Source organism: Loxodonta africana, chromosome 13 (genome assembly GCF_030014295.1).
Source record: "Loxodonta africana isolate mLoxAfr1 chromosome 13, mLoxAfr1.hap2, whole genome shotgun sequence".
Taxonomy (NCBI): domain Eukaryota; kingdom Metazoa; phylum Chordata; class Mammalia; order Proboscidea; family Elephantidae; genus Loxodonta; species Loxodonta africana.
In genome coordinates, this window is record NC_087354.1 from 21,264,677 (window position 1) to 21,282,407 (window position 17,731).

At 39.5% G+C, this 17,731-nt stretch overlaps 1 protein-coding gene across 11 annotated transcripts in view; it reads right to left on the reverse strand.

Annotated features, from left to right (window-relative positions):
• The window catches only part of MCTP2 (multiple C2 and transmembrane domain containing 2), a 312,542-nt gene that overhangs the window by 106,422 nt on the left and 188,389 nt on the right, over nt 1-17,731 (reverse strand). For all 11 annotated transcript variants that reach the window (XR_010317359.1, XR_010317360.1, XM_023553059.2 and 8 more), the window contains 3 exons: nt 15,460-15,561; nt 14,156-14,230; nt 11,401-11,520 (listed from right to left, as the gene is read on the reverse strand). Coding sequence is in view for 9 of the 11 variants with exons in the window: in XM_023553059.2 (XP_023408827.2) it covers nt 11,401-11,520; nt 14,156-14,230; nt 15,460-15,561 (297 nt within the window). In the remaining 2 variants the exon portion in view is untranslated. The remainder of the gene's footprint in view (nt 1-11,400; nt 11,521-14,155; nt 14,231-15,459; nt 15,562-17,731) is intronic.

A 17,731-nucleotide genomic window follows, 5' to 3' on the forward strand; every position in this document is an offset into this window, starting at 1 on the left:
TGAGCAGCAACTCCACAGACTGATACATATTTCCCAAATGTAAGACTTAAGGAAAAAATGTCCTTTAAAAAAAATAAATAAATAGAATCAGTAGATGCTGTGTAGCTGCAGTTTACACTCATGAACTAAAGCCATAATTGCAACATTGGTGGCCATAAAATCATGCATTTCCTCTGTTCTAACAAGCCATGAGGACTTGAGTCAATCCCTTTACTGAAGTCTCAATTTCTTCCCTATGGATTTATATGGAAGCCCTTTCATATCGAACACTCTATGGCTTCATCCTTTTCCAGGTTTAAATACAAGCTGTGGGGGACGTTGTTTTCGCATCAACTGAGCCAAGAAACGTATGTGTGTGTGTGTGTTTTCCCCCCTGTCAAAATGAAGCATCGTTGATAATGACTTGAAACAAAAACTTTAAGGCACTTGGGAAGAAATAGAAAAAGTCATTTTAAAAGGTCATAAAAATATGGATCCGGGTTACGAGAGAATCCCAAGGAGATTAAAACAGTCTGTGAACACTGCACAAGTACATGGCTTAGATAATTACATATTGAACTTCATTTTGATTCAAATGTCTTCATTATCTTTTTTAATAAAATTCAGATCTGGAATATGACGCCAAAGAAAATCTTGGCCCATTATTCTACTAAAAAACAAACAGCTGAATTTTTGTTAAATTTGATTATTAACAGGTTATTTTTTTAATTGAATAAAGTACTAAAAAAAAAAAAAACAAATTAGATCTGTTATTTACAAAAGCAATGACACAACCCCAAGATAAGGAGAAAGGTATAGCAAATAAATAAAAAACACCTTCCTAAATCATAAATCAAATGGCAAAAGTACAATACACTGTAGTAAACCCTAACCAGACCACAAAGAACGTTTCTGTCCATAAACATCAGATCAGGCAGCTAAAATGATTACCAGGCTCTCTTGTAACTGTCACCTGTGGTGGGTCTAATTACAGCCTACCCCAGCAAGCACGCCCACATCACACAGCTATAAAAGGGCCTGCGCTTGCCAAGTCCGGCCAGACAATGGAGAACACACGCCACCTGATGGGGAGCCCCGAAAGATCAGCCAGAGAGACTAATAAAAATGAAGCTTAGAAACAAATGACAAAGCTTGGACCACAAAAAAAAAAAGGCAATATTGAATTAGCCAGAAATAACAGGTGCTGAGCACAGTTCTTCAACAGGTCAAAACCTAAGCAGGAAGTCAGTTCTGTTTTCACACACACCAAGGCTTGCTCTATCTCTTTTATTTCTAAATAGTCTTGTCTCTTTTTGTATCACACAAAATGTTTGTACATCCAGGTGTCACATATAGACACAGACGGTGGGGGAAATAAGCACTTAGGTCTGGATGAATCAAAACTAAAATATCCCCAGATTCAGGGGCTATAGATCCAGGTTAGGGACTGGCCAGTTCCCTTCTTCCTTCTTCCAGGCCTCCCACTGCTCGCTGCCTTTTGGCCACTTTGCTGCTAATTAGCACCACTCCTGGATGACTAGGGTCAGAAAGGGGCCAGGAAAATGCATATCAGACAAGCTTATGAAGAATTTGAGAGGTTATCTGTGGATTTTAGCCACTGATGGGGCTGCAGGCTGTTAGAATCAGAGAAGTTGGAATAAAAGAAAAACAACATCAGGTAACAGATGGTTTGCACTCGTTCCCGCACTCTCCCAAGAAGCACTGTTTAGATGCCTGCTATGTACCCACCACTATCCTAAGCAGTATTGTCGTTGGGTACCATCTCATCGGTTTCAATTCATGGTGACCCTATACGACAGCGTAGAACTGACCCATTGGGTTTCCTGGGTTGTAATCTTTATAGGAGCAGATTACCGGGTCTTTTCCCCAGAGGAGCTGCTGTTGTGTTTGAACCACTGACCTTTCCTTCAGTTAGCAGCTGAGTGCTTAACCACTATGCTACCAGGGCTCCTCAGTAGAATATACACAAATAGAAAAGACAGGGCCTTTGCCATTCTGCAGCTCAAAATATACTTAAACAATCCTTCAATCATATAGCTGTCCTACACTGAATGATGCTTTAACATACGGCCTTAACCTGAAGTATTAGGTCAGCAGAGTAAAAATACTCCTTTGGTGCTGTGAAGAACTGAGTTTACTAGGTCAAGCATGCAGAGTACTGTCATAACGTTCAAGACAGAGACATACGCTTTGGCATTTGGCAGCTCTGTGCACGTTAATCAGCCTTGGGAATGGTCGACTCTCGAACACTAACCACAGCAAATACAAAGATTTGAATTTTCACCTGTCCTTGGGCAGAGACTCAACAAGCTCTCATACAACACACCCTTTACAATGAAACCGTATTTGTATTTCCATGTATGTGTGTGTGCACGTGTGCCTGTGTGAGTGTGTATTTGTGCGTGTGTTTTAATGAGACCTTCCTCTGAGTTTGGACAGTGACATCAGATAACATTAATAATTCCCACTCATCTTTGTAGCTCATTTCTTATTTTTTAAATATTTCCAAGGTAGCTCAGCACGCTCTGGGGATGCAGTGAGTAGCGATGGAGTGTTTGGACACAGGGGCTGGATCTATAAGAAAAAAGGGCAACCGTTCCCTTATTACCTATCAGGGCTATATAAAGACAGGCATCATATGCTGTTCCAGGATTAAAAAAATAAAGATCAAATGCTTACTAATCAAAACGGAGATACTCCAAAATACCAAGTGACTTCCCTGTATCTGGAATTCTGTCTGCAAATGCAACTCAATTAGAGAGTTAAAAATATAAACATGAAAATATGCTAAAATAGTTAGCAGTGTCCTTTTAAATCTTCAACAGCTAATCTTCTTAATGCAATTACCATAATTGTATTAAATGGCATAATTAGTTAATGCCTGAGAAGTTGTCAATAGAAGGTGCAATTATGTTGTAAAAATTATAATCACAATGTGCGATGATGAATTGTTCTTATGAAAAAAAAATACTGGAAAAAAAATTTAAATATTTTCGGAAGCCTATCATGTAGTCTAAATTTCTTTCAAATCTTCCTTTTTGATGGAGGACTAAATAAAACATTTGTAAATAAATCAAATAATAATAGGACCAACTTTTTAAGGATTTTATATTATACGCTTATAATTTTGCATGTGTGTATGTGTGTGTGGTATGTCGGTGTGTGTACACACACATATATTTTAGATGTTTAAAAAAATCCTCTTCTACATACATAATGGTTATAGCAACTGGTATTTGTTTTCAGCTTTACAGAAATGCTGTGAAACTTTGCACTCCAATACCACGAACACCCACCCAACAGGCAGGGAGGTCTGCTTTACACGTCCGATTGTGACTGATCGAATGCAGCCACACCTTATTGTGAGTCAAGTGCTGATAGAATTCAAGAAAAAGTAAATGTTTTAGAAACAGTTAGCACATTATATCTCAAGTTTCAAAAGGACATTTGACCAGGGCTATTTTAAGAATCCTCTCTCGAAACGAAATCTCTATCGCATCTGCCATCTGTACCGACAGAGCAAAGGTAACCTGACTGTTCTTTGGGCTGCAGAAGAGATACAGACGTCACCCTCAAGTATTTGCACTGAGTTTTTACTAAATTGCTCTCAGGAAATGTTCAACCTGGCGTCTTTTCATTTCCCAAATGCCCTCTGCTCGTGTGTGTGTGTGTGCGTGTGTGTGTGTGTGTGCGTGTGTGTGTGTGTGTGTGCTGGAAGGGTTGGTTCTGTTGCTGCTGATGTTGCTATTAAATTTAATGTAAAATAATTTCACATTTCTCAATATGCTGGGTCTCTAAAATCTAAGAATCCGATAGATGCAATATGTGGTATCATGAAGAAAATGGAGAGGGGTATTTTTTAACCTTATGTGGGGTTGGGGTGGGGTTGATTGATGCCTTAAATTATGGCTGATATTGCAAGCCCTGTCAACTCTGAGGAACAAATTCTTCATTTTCTGACACTCAAAAAATTCAGAAAAAAGTCACAGATGTAAAAATCATAGCTTTATGAAGATACCCATTGATATATGGTAGATTTAGATTGCTTTTTAACAGAAAACATCCAAGTAAAAATTTAATAAAATAAGAAATCCATCACTGCCCCCACAGGCTTGCTTTCCTTGCTGTGATAGGTGTGTGCCTGAAAGACTGGTGGAAAAACAAAACTAGACAAATGCAATCCTATTTTAAGAAAGTGAGGGGAGCATTGATATTTAAAATAACCTTCTGATGATCCCACCTGGCAAATAAGTACCGTTTTGTCTTTAAAAATTAATGCATTCATGTTATCATTCAGCTTTAAGTCTTTTTACAAACAATACTGGGGTTTGGTAAAATGTAAGTTGGGGGGAGGTGTGGTCCAGTGGTAGAATCCTCGCCTTCCGTGAGGGAGATCCAGGTTCAATTTCCCAGCCAAGGCACCTCATGTGTAGCCACCACCCTCTGTCAGTAGATGCTTGCATGTTATTGACGCTGAACAGGTTTCAGCAGAGATGCCAGACTAAGAGAGACCAGGAAGTAAGGCCTGGTGATCTACTTCTTGAAAATCAGCCCATGAAAACCCTATGGATCACTACAGTCCAATTCCATCTTTGTACATGGGGTAAACACGAGTCAGAGGCAGAGCTGATGGCAGCTAACAACAAGAAAATATAAGTACTCAATACAAAAGAAAAATTGGTTCTATAATACAAACATCACAATACAAAACTGTTACCTTTTGAGAACAAATTAATCTTCATTATCATGAAATAATGTATTTGCACTGAAACAGACACTGGGAGTAAGGAATACAGTCCCCCACTGGAAATACAGGCTACTTCTCTGATAAATATTGTTTAAGACATTTTGAAGGAATGCGTTAGTGTAGATAGTGACTCTCCTCTTCCCCTGTCCCTTATAACTGAACTACTTGGAGGTCCTAAAATGTGAAAACAGTATATTCTTTCCACGGCCCCTTCATTTAGTTATTTCCAGTCTTCATTTTCTTCTCCCATTGAAAACCCTTCTATAACATTTAAGAGTTTCCCCCCAAAGTGGGGAAATCCATAAAACCAACCCAGTGCTGTTGAGTCGATTCCAACTCATAGCAACCCTATAGGACAGAGTAGAACTGCCCCACAGAGTTTCCAAGGAGTGCCTGGTGGATTTGAACTGCCGACCTCTTGGGTAGCAGCTGTAGCACTTAACCACTACACAACCAGGGTTTCTAAAGTGGGGAAGAATAACTCAAATTCCAGTCTGGGTTCAGCCAATCAGGGTTTACAAAGTGGGGAAGAATAACTCAAATTCCACTCTGGGGTTCAGCTTAGAATCAGGCACTGGAGTTTTCTAAACCACAAAGCCGGCTCCAAGGACACCATATGCACGTGACTCACTGAGCCTGGCTGTTCCCCAATCATGTTAGAGATATTCCCACCTTGCTCTCTTCCTTATTTCTGACCCCATCGCTTTTGAATAAGGTAGCTGTACTTGAGAGTTTTTCATACTCATATAATATGAGGGTTTCTCCCCCCAAAGCATCTTTGAACAGGCTTAACGCCCATACACAATATCTAAAGATTTCTCTAAAATGGCAGATATGGGTGTCCTTAGGGCCATTACTATCTTTCTAAAGAACTACAAACAGTGAATCTCAGGCCTCACTGAGAAGCAGTATAGCCAAGTGGTTAAGCAAGTGGACTCTAAAGCTAGATGGCCTGGGTTTGAATCCTGCCTGGGTCTGCCTCTTCCTGTACACCAATATTCACTGCAGCGTTCTTCACAATAAACAAAAGATGCAGCAGTCCAAGTGTCCATCAACGGATGGATGAACAGAACGTGACTTATCCATACAATGGAATAGGATTCAGCCACAGAGAGCAATGGAACCCCGACAAATGCTACAACATGGATGAACCTTGAAAACCTTACGCTGAGTAAAATAAGTCAGAAACAAAACAAGAAACATTGTACGATCCACTTACGTGAAATACCTAGAATAGGCAAATGCATAGAGACAAAACTTTATTAGTGGTTACCAAGGGCTGGTATGAGGGGGAAATGGGAGTTATTGCTTAAGGGGGATGGTTTCTCTTAGGGATGATAAAATTTTTTGAAATAGATAGGGGCGATGGTTTCACAACATGATGAATATAGTTAGTGTCACTGAATTTTACATGTAAGACGGTTGAAATGGCAAAATTGTTGTCATATCTATTTTACCACAATAAAATTAACAAAAGAACATATGAGCCCTGACACTTAACCTCTAGAGGTCTTCTTTTTCTCATCTGTAAAAGGAGATAATGATCTGCACCTGTATCAGAGGTAGTTGTAAGAACTAAATCAATTAGTATTTCTAAAATGCTTAGGACAGTTCTGACGCCAAGACAGCCCTCAGGAAATATGAGCCATTATGATCTCCTTCGTCCCTGGGTAGCACACATGGTTTGTGCTCTACTACTAATCAAAAAGCTGGCAACTGGAACCCCACCAGCAGTGCCGTGGAAGAAAGACCGGGTGATCTGCTTCCATAAAGATTACAGTCAAGAAACGCCGTGGAGCTCAGTTCTTTACTCTGTAACACGTGGGCTCACCATGAGTTGGAATCAACTGGGTGATAATGGGATTGTTTTTGTTTTTTATGATTCCTAGAGTTCAAAGTTTGTGTGCCAACGAGCCTGTGTCTGTCCACAAAGTATCATGTATATTTACAAATCCGACGGCACTGGGTACTATTAGGAAACTCTGCAGATGAATTTACTTCTAGGTATGACATGTTAGCTCCATTTAGCCTCCAGCAATAATTTGACATCTCATATGAACTTATAATAAATGATTAAGGAAACCTTAGAAAAGGTAACCAACCCAGGAAATGCATGGGAAAGAAAAAAATGTAAAAGACACAAGTGACAGAGTTTCCATAATCAACCTAACAAAAAAATTGAGCCTTTCAGACAACACGATTTGGAATGGTTTGACTACCCTAAAATAAGCTCAAATTTAGGGTTCAAATTGAATTTCTTACAATAACAACAAATTCAGCAGCAATGGGCTGGTTTTGTTTGGTAAGACCCTGGGTGACTCAAATGGTTTGCACTAGACTACTCGCCTGAACAAAAAAAAAAAAAAACCCAAACCCATTGCCATGGAGTCAATTCCAACTCACAGCAACCCTATAGGACAGAGTAAAACTGCCCTATAAAGTTTCCAAAGAGCACCTGGTGGATTCAAACTGCTGAGTTTTTGGTTAGCAGCTGTAGCTCTTAACCACTATGCCAACAGGGTTTCAACTCACCTAAGGGTTGGTGGTTTTAACCCACCAAGCAGCATCATGGAAGAAAGGCCTGGCAATCTGCTTCTGTAAAGATTACAGTCAAGAAAACTCTATGGAGTAGTTCTACTCTGTAACACACGGGGTCACCATGAATCAGAATGCCTAGTATGACAACATATATTCTCTCATGTTTGTCCAACCATTTCTGACTGGTCACTGCATGGATCCAGATCCTAAGAGGTTACTTTTCTTTGACTCCTGTATCCACACGATATGATCTATGCATAACGCGTACATGGGAATCCTTGGCACGTGTATGATCTGCCTTCATAAAGTCTTCAAATTAATAGCCAGAATATCCTAAATATGACCCAATAATGTTCTTGCTATGTATCATCTGGAGATAAGAGGACAAGAACATAACATTACTAGGCTCTTTTTTATTATCTGAGAAAACAGAGGAGGGAAAAGAAAAAAAAAAAAAAACCCTTTAGTTCTGCCCTTGGCTTGTGGAGTTCTGTGTCACTTCCTATTCCTGTAGGCGGAAGGGGAAGGAAGAGCCCCACCCGATTCACCTAAAATGATTCTTTTCACTCCCTACAATGAACCCTTGAATATCATGTTATCCTAATTTCTAACAGAAAGGAAAGGGCCTTTGAATGCAGTCAGGTTGTTTAATAAATCATTGGCCCAAGACCTTGCTTCAGACTGACACAAAATAGCTCTGCCCTTGTAATGCCAAGGCAAGCAGTTTGAGCGTGAGGAAAAATGTCACACTGATGAATAAAGACAAGGAGCACATTCTGTTCAAAGGAGATAACAGGAAAACACCAAGCAGTGTGTACAGAAGGGACAAATATGGCACTTTCCATAGTGGACCGAAGCAAGGAAGATGCTAACTTGGTCTTCACAGCCTCCCTATCTCTCCCTCTGACCCAGGTCACCTGAAGATCCAACACAGAACGGAGTCTCCTGGAGTCAGGGACATAGTACTATAGCCAATGGCAGCCTCACAGGAGCCTACCCTCTGCAGCTAACATAGGCAAGACCCATGAAAGCAAAATGTTTTCCAAAAAATGCAATGGAAAAAGATGAAGGCTTGGCTACATATACCCTTATTAAAGATATGGAGAAGAAGAAAAAAAAAGAAAAAGAGTAAACCTAATTATATTTTCTATTTACAGATATTTTATTCTAAAAATAAACTTTCTTTTGATTCTCTTGCTTCTAATAGCAAAAACAGTTTTACCTTGACCGTCATGACTGAACAAATGCATCCCGTAGTAAACTCACACTCCATCAGCTTAGAGGCCTCTCTGTATCTTCTCTAGCTCTGAGATTCACCACGGCAGACCAAGTAAATGGGGTACATACCTCAGAGCATGGAGCTTCAAAATAAAACGCAACGTTCAATGTGCTTATGGGAGCACTCCCCACCAGCTTCAGGGCAACCACAAGGTAGAATTTACCTGTGTATCATTCCTTATTGACTCAGGATATGTTTCCAGTGATGCCCCGTGGAAAATGTCTCCCCCCACACAGAGGGGGCCTCCCACAGTCCCGTCAGCTATTGGATCCTTGTAAAATCACAGTTTGGAAAACCAGCAAGAAAAACACCCCCTTTATCTTCTATTCTGCGAGCCTTGAAGATCTAAAAGTGTGAGATGGTAGCCGGTGTGGGCGAAGCTGTCAGAGGGCTCTGCTGTGCAGCTGCCCAGTGGGGAGGACCCACTCAAGGAACAGGCAGTGAGACTTGGACCCACTGCCAGGGTCCCCTTCCCCTTTAGAGGCCCTGTATTAGACAACCTATTTCTATTCATTTGTTCTAATCTTTCCTCAGATCAGGTCAGCAGCCCATTAATCATTTCTGTCATTCCCTTACAGAATCCAGGGCAACAGATCTCCGTTTTCCTAAAACCACAGTGCCAGAAACTAAGCTGGACAAAAGAGGAAATCCTTTCCTCCTGCTAGCAGCGGCTGGCTGAGGTGCTGACTGGAAGGAGCCACCAATTGTGCTCACTTTCCTCCTTTGCCCAGAACCACACAGAACATTCTGTGGAAAGTTTTAATGAGAATTCAGTTTGAAGAGGAGCTGGGGAGGCTGAGGAGGAAACCCACACTTGAGGCACCCAGCTGAGGAGAGTGGGAGAAAGAAGTGGATAAATAAATGCCAAGACAAAGCCTGAGATGGATTAGTAATATCCTTATTCACGTACTGATTAAGGCCAAATATTTGACCAACTTCAGACAGCAGAAAGAGTATATTAAAGGTCAACCCTACAGCCACTATAGGTCCTGTACACACTGAAGCAATGACAAACTAAAATAAACTAAACCAAACAAAAGGCTCTCCAATGGCAAGGAGAAAGCCTATTATGGAGCTAATATACTTGAATCCATAAACGACGTGGTGTGACCTTGAGCCCACTGATAATTTGGACTCTTTTTTTTTTTTTAAATAAGGGTAAGCCTGTGAGTTAGGAAAAAACAGTGAGGGTAACTGGCAATAGAAAACAGGAGATAGAAGAACCATGTAAATAAAAAGCAGAAATCAGACTTACAGAGGATAGCAACCTATATTCACTCTTAGACCAGTCGTACATCATATTAATCCCCACTGTGACCTCTGCACAGTACAGAAATGAATGGCATAATACAAAATGTACATGAGTAGAAGTCAGGAGACGTGGTTTCTACTCCCACGTCCAACGGTACCAACATGATCAAGCACAAGTCCCTTCCCAAATTATGGAAAAGGCCCAGGGAAGAAGAGGGAGTGTGTTATACTAAGAAGCCCTTCCATGAGTCCTGGACTCTAAGTGGTCAATTTAAGCGTTTTCAAGATTTCATGCTTCTCTGAAATTCTGAGATTTTATTATCCTCGTAACAATGGACCAATGTTACCAGAGAGAGGGTAAGAGTACATTTCACAAACATTAGTGCTTTCCATTTGTTGCGTTGACTCAGACTATAATATGTAATAATCAGTTATGCTTCAAGTGAGATGATAATAATAATTTTTTAGTATCAGAGTGTATGAATGATTTACTTAAAAACATAAATTAAGCTAATAATGTCAGTCCTATTTTCCTGATTTCTGCTAAGCCTTCTAAGGTCAAAGAAAAGATGTTAGACAACCCCAGGTTTGTCTACAGGACAATTTATTCACGTGATATGTCAACTGCCATTTATTAAAAATCGCTGGCAGTCACCACTGAAGAAAATAAATATACACAATCCAAGACCTATTACGAATGTGGTTACAATGATAACTACAAAAACATGTAAAAATATGGAGAACAGTGCCTCTCCTAAGCTTACCGAGGGATGGTATACGGTTAAGATTCAGGCAATTGAAGGAATTGTCAACGGTAAGTTTGCTCAAGTAGTTTTGGAAATAAAACTCCCACTTTATCGCCCACACTGTGATCTATTTTAGAAGGATGAATGGATACAACTTATTTTTTCAAAGTTTCCTTAGAAGTGTACACTTCAGCTACTTTGAATGTATATCGTTCTACTTCATGTTCCTAAAACAGAAGATATCTGCATTTGGATAGGGGGCTCTGTCATGGATTGAATTATGTCCCCCAACAAATGTGTGTATCAACTTGGCTAGGCCATGATTCCCAGTACTGTATGGTTGTCCTCCATTTTGTGATTGTAACTTTATGTTGAGAGGATCAGGGTGGGATTGTAACACCACCCTCATTCAGGTCACCTCCCAGATCCAGGGTAAAGGGGGTTTCCCTGGGATGTGGCCTGCACCACGTTTTATCTCTCAAGAGATAAAAAGAAAGGGAAGCAAGCAGAGAGTTGGGGACCTTGTACCACCAAGAAAGCAGCACCAGGAGCAGAGCGTGTCCTTTGAACACAGGGTCCCTGCACCAGAGAAGGTCCTCGACCAGGGGAAGATTGAGGACAAGGACCTTCCTCCAGAGCTGACAGAGAGAGAAAGCCTTGCCCTGGAGCTGACACCCTGAATTTGGACTTGTAACCTACTAGAATGTGGAAAATAAATTTCTCCTTGTTAAAGCCATCCACTTGTGCTATTTCTATTACAGCAGCACTAGATAACTAAGACAAGCTCAGAAGCAAATAATCTGAACATGAAAAAGTATGAACATAAAAATGATTGTTACCACGAATGCTGTTGAACTTCTCAAGGTGGATTCCCACTGGAAGCAGCTTTTAAGGAACTGTGCTGAATTCCATATTGCCCTGGTGATTTTTTTCACACGGTCTATATCTCTTGATAAAATCTGATAAAGCAAAATGAAAAACAAGGAGCTAGATTTAAATATTCTATATAATCTCTTCAGATCAGTTAACCTGGTCATTTCAATTATATTTTGTTTAGCTGACAATTAGAAGAAAAAACAAATGAGTAGAAAAGTCCTGATGCTTCTGAAACTCTTTTCATAGACGAAAGAAAATCCAGGGAATTTTATAGCTCATTTGACGAAGAATAGCTGGTTTCAATAATGTTCAGCACAAAACTATAGCAGCCAGGTATTTGGTGTGTGTGAATTTGTGTGCACACACATGTACATGTATGTGTGTGTGTGAGAGAGAGGCAGAGACAGAGAGAGACTGGTGAGGAGAGGGAGAGAAAGAGAAAAAAAATTAAGAGATGGGGGGTGGGTCAATGTTGTTTAGCTTGGCAGGAAATAAAAAAACAAATCAAACCCATTGCTGTTGATTGTGACTCATGGCGACCCTATAGTGCCCCATATGGTTTCTAGTAGAATCACGCAAGTATTACAAATACAGTTCACTTTGTACAGAAAAAAAACAAGGGTATAGAAAAATGTAGGTACAAAAGGGAATCCTTTTCTAACCCTTTGTAGATGTGCGGCATTGGGCAAATTTCTTAGCCACTCTCCTATAAGTGGGGTTAACATTAGTACTAATTATAGGCAATTGCCTGGATTAAAGGGCTTAGAAAAAGTGTCTGACACATAATACATGATTTTAAGGATTTGCATCATAAGCAAAAGATTCCACTTTAAGGAAACTTTGGAGCACAAGGTGGTGAGAGACACCTGGGAAGGGTCCTGACGTACACAAGGATCTTATCGCAAATCCCTCGGTGCTCTCTCAGCCCAAAGCCACCCAACATGGAGGTAGAGTTTTGCAAAGGAAATGCCTTTTCTCCCATTTGTAAGCAGATTCATTTCAATTTGTTTGTAAAGCAGCTACCGGTCTACCTCAACCAAGGTTTTAACTTTCATGTAAATAGAGTGAAAGGCAACAATAATAATGAAAAAAAAAAAGACATTTACTTCGATTACCCAAAACAAATATTACACTCAGTGTTATGGTAGACGGAAACAAAACATTTGGATGCTTCTCTTCAGAAGTTGAAGTCTTTCCCAAGTGTGCCCAGAAGTTCACGGGAAACAAAACGATGATAAGGTGCCCTTCTACTTAACTGCTTTATGCAAGCCACAGCTGCTCACCCCAAAGGAAATGGTGGAAGTAATAAACGCTTTAAAATGGGACACCCTGTTCTTTGTTACACAGCTGAAGAGAGACAATAGGTACAGAGAGAAATCCAGAATTGTGTCTGAATAGGACAGGGAGGGACTCTGAAAAGAAATGTAAAAGTCATGCTGAAAAAATGTGAACTTTCCTTTTTGGTTGAACTGAAGAGAGAAGCATTAGGGGCAACAGACAGGGAAAAAAAAAAGGGGCGGGGGGCAACAGACAGGAGAGGCAGTTAATTCAACATAGGGTAAATGCCAATACATACTTAGACCAGACAAAAGTGGCAGGAGTAAGATGAATGAACCTGAGGCTGGTAGTCTCTACAAAACTGCTGGGTTAATTCCGTTATTGGCTCATTGGGCAGAACATCTTGCTGAAACATCATAGGACTGAGACTAAAATGGCTGTCATTACAGGAGGGTAGGCAAAGAGTCCCTTGGTGGTATAAACAGTTAACACACTCAGCTACTAACCTAAAGGTTGGAGATTAGAGGACACCCAGGAGTGCCTCCAAAGAAAGGCCTAACAATCTACTTCTGCAAATCAGTCATTAAAAACCCTATGGGGCACAGTTGTACACTGACACACAAGAGGTCATCATGAGTCAAAATCAACTCAGTGGCAGGTGGTGCTGGTAGGCAGAGAGAGTAAATTCAGGCGGGCCTTTACGGAGTCTAGGGTGGCTATGAGTCAGAATCAACTCCATGACAAGAGGTTAAATGTTAGGGACTCTTGTTCACAGAATACTTCAGGAGAATAATCGAGGGGTGACACCTTCTCTTTCAACCAATAGGTATTTTTAAATTTTCTCCTTCTCAAAGAGAAAAATAATAGACATCTTACTTTGATTTTAAAGTTTTTCTTACCCACCAAACCATAAAAATTCCTGATAAAATCCTGCCAGAAGCTTTTTTTTTCACCCCAAATTACTAATCTTTTATTTCCTGTTCTAAACCAGGCTTACTTAATTTAAATTTCAAGATATCCCGGCTGCAGGTATGTAGAGGGCCAGGGACTACCCTGTGACTGGGTATCAGTTGATCTCTGTATAAGGGTGAAGGCAGGTTTCAGTTAATCACGGTAAGGTTAGCCAGTGGTTGATCTTCTACTCATCCCCCTTCTCTTCTTTTTATAAGCTTCATTGTAACTAGCCTACTTCCAGTCATTTGCTTTCTTTTTTTTTGGGAACCAGAATGGTTTCCCTATGTGCATACAGAATGACTACTCAGAATAAATCTCATGTTTCAATGTCTTTCAGTTTTGATTATTTTTAACACTGCTCTTACTGATTTGAACACCTTGTTTTGGGGAGAGGAGAGGAAGAGAGGGAGACACAAGCAAGTAACAGCACACAAGTGCTTTGAGCACTGGGTGTCCCAACAAGTCGGCTTACTGTTATCGACCTACCTTTTTGGACACCTTGCGGCTGTCTTCAACGAAGCGCTTTTCTCTGGGAGCAAAAGTCCTAATACTTGCTTTGACCTACAAAGACAGTATTGTTAAAAATGGCAGCCCTTGTGTGAACTTCATTTTGCTTCTTTTTTTTTTCTTCTTAGTGACTGGGAAGAAATGTGGAAATTGCTATTCATAAAATGGAAATGATGGTATGTATTTACCAGGTTTGTGGTAAGGATTGAGGGAAACAATGTCAGAGCCTAACACAAAGTGAGTGGTCAATAAATGGCAGCCATCAAGTTCTACCCTACACTCACTTATACCACTAACTGGATTAATCTATGCTCTGCTTTCCCTCTATAGAACCTTCTAAGGACATCCATACATCCTCAATACTCCCAGCTAGTAGGCCACTCTCCAGCAATCCCAGGAACCTCTGCACTTGTCAGTCATGTCCACTACAAATCAATCGTGCATGTTCCCAAACCTGTTTATGCTACCTTTACCTGTTATTGCAGTTCCATAATTATTGTATAAATGTTGAAATATGAGCTAAGAATCAAAAGCAAATTGAAATCTACATTGCTCTACAAAGTCTTCTCAAGGTTAATCACTAAAAAGATACTGTTTTTGAAGCAAAGTTTTTAAGGGAAAAAAATCTAGAAGAATCATGAGCTCAGCTTGCCTATCAAGTGTCTTTAAAGCATCTCTCCCTTTAAAGAAACTGAAGCTAGAAATTATATGTTATGGGTGTGATTTATGCAAGGAATATGGTATAAAACTAAAAATAACAGATCCATGCTCAAAACAAAAGAAAAAAAAAGGGAGGGGTCTGGGACTAGATCTAAAGATTGGCAAATGAATGTACATTTATATATTTTACATTAAAATAAGATGTTTATGGGACATTTAAAATAGATCACTTTCTACTTTAACTGCCATTTTCAATGGACTTCTCTAGATTGTGTTGCGTACCAGGGAGCTAACTATAATAATTAAATAACAGCTCAGAGGCTCGCAAATACCTCTGTCCAACAGCCAACTGTTGCCTTGGAAGAAGATTACAGAAAATAAACCTAAAACAATTAATTTTCCCCTTTATTGTTCATTTCTCCTTGACATAAAGATTTATTGAGAATTAAGCAACATCGGTTGGACTAGTTTGACACAGTTATGGATGATTTTTATACAGAGCACTGTTCTCCCCTTTCTACAGCTGCAATACATCTGGAATATTTTATATTGGTTGGAGTCCTAAACACTGGTGACCTGTTAGGTAGGGGGAAATTGGGATGTATGAGACAGGTTAGACTTACTGGATTATATATGAGGTCCATCTCCAAGTAAATAACTCCTTTAAAAGCTTGTTCTAAATCTTTATTCTTCAATACATAACAATTTGTTTGTCCATCTTTAATCTGTGATAAAAAAATACAAAATATATATTCGTACAAACTTTCCATATGGTATAAACTTAACAACCAGAACTAATTTTAGCAAGGTTGAGAATGCAGAATGATCATGGATAAAGCAATATTATGCACATATTGAATTCATTAGAAGCCAGCTTTTAATCCTAGGGTGCTTTTAGAACTAATAAGGAATATTAAGGCTGAACCTGGGGCATTGATGGAAAATTATTTGTGCAAATTATTACTAAGACTACATGGGACTCTTCCTTCAAAAATCCCAGAGGTTACATGTATGTATGAGTTAAAGCAGTGAGGTGTAGTCTACAAAACCCCTCTTCAGTGTTCCTCAATACTGTCAAGGTCATGGAGGATACGAAAAGACCAAGAAACTGTCACAGATTAGAAGAGACTAAGGAGATGTGATGACTCAGTTCAATGTGGTACCTGGGTTGGATCCTGGAATAGAAAAAGGACATTAGTGGAAAAAAAAAAAAAAAATTAGTGGAACAACTGGCGAAATCCAGGAGTTTAGTTAATAGTAATGTACCCATTGAAACTCCGGTGGCATAGTGGTTAAGAGCTATGGCTGGTAATCAAAAGGTCGGCAGTTCAAATCCACCAGGTACTCCTTGGAAACTCTATGGGGCAGTTCTACTCTGTCCTTTAGGGTCGCTATCAGTTGGAATCGACTCAATAGTAATGGGTTTCGTTTGGTTTTTGAATGCACCAATGACAGTTTCTTAGTTTTGACAAATGTATCATGGCAATCTAAAATGTCAACATTAAAGGAAACTGGGTGAGGGATAGATGAGAATTCTCTGTATTATCTTTGAAACTTTTCTGTAAATCTAAAATGATTCCAAAATAAAAAGTTTATTAAAATATTTTGAGATAAAGGAACCAATTTTTAATAAAAACAGCCAGTTTTTCACTAGCCAAAGAACAATGCAAAATAAATAAATGTAGCTGAATTTGCAGACAAAATCCAAAATCATTCAACAGGCACAAAGTGCCAACAAACCTTCAAAATAAATAATTCCCTCTGATATCCACTCTGCCAGCATGGCCCATCAGTTCCGTACCCTAAGCAGCCTGTAGGCCCGACTGTGTAAGGCATCTGAGAAAAACACCTCGTACCATTTTCGAAACTATTTGGCTCCCATTAACAGCATTCTCTTTTCAGATCTGATAGCAGCAACGTTTTATTGTACACAGTAGTGTATATATTGATCAAACAGTTGGCTTTTTAGGAAGCCTACCCGTTAACTCTAAAATGGCGGCAGCAAAATTTGAGTTTACCGAAAGCTCCGTTTGGGATTACCATGATCGAAGATTGAAAATAACATGGGAAATTTGAGGGCATAGAATTTGAGCCATATTTTAAATGACTATTGCTGTCACTACAGGCATTTAGTACAAGTGTTCTTATAAACAGTGGTGGAAATGAGTTGAATAAGTCACAGGGGGAAACAGAGCCATTCCACATTACAAGGGAGAGGTCACTTTCCTTCCCAAAGTCACCCCACCTCTCTCAGATTGAATAGGCTCTAAACAGAAAGATGGTTTTCCTGGCCAGTGGCTGAGAGGAAGGGGGTGCCCCATAAAGACCTGGTTTCCTTCCTAAACGGTGTCCAAACAGGATTCTGAGTTTCCGCTTTTATCCACAGTCTCACTTAATAAATTGTGGGTGTTAAAGTTGAAAGAAATAAATACAAAAACAGCATGACAATTTGCCAAGCTGACTTTGGTCCAACTTAGCTTTGTTTCAACCCACAGCCACTGCACAGTTATCTTAAAATTTCCATGATTTCTTAAGGGTTAGGAAAGGTCAACATAAGAACAAAACCTATCAGTACAAAATGAAATACTTTATAGCAAAAGAAGGTTTTTTTGTTGCTGTTGTTCTTGTTGTTTCTATTTATTTATTTATTGGATTTGCTAAATGACCTTTTCCTCCCTCTCAGTACCCTCACCTGTGTCAGCAAAACACAGAATTCATGTAGGAACATTAAAGCTAGACACATAATTAAAGTGACCATGTTTAGCACTGTAACAGAAAATTATCTTAAAATATACAAATTAAAAACTGTACAATTTAGAAAAAGTTTGAAAATTACAGAAGAAAAAACTAAATCTGTGGAAATCTAATTTCCACAAACATCACAATGCCTTTCCC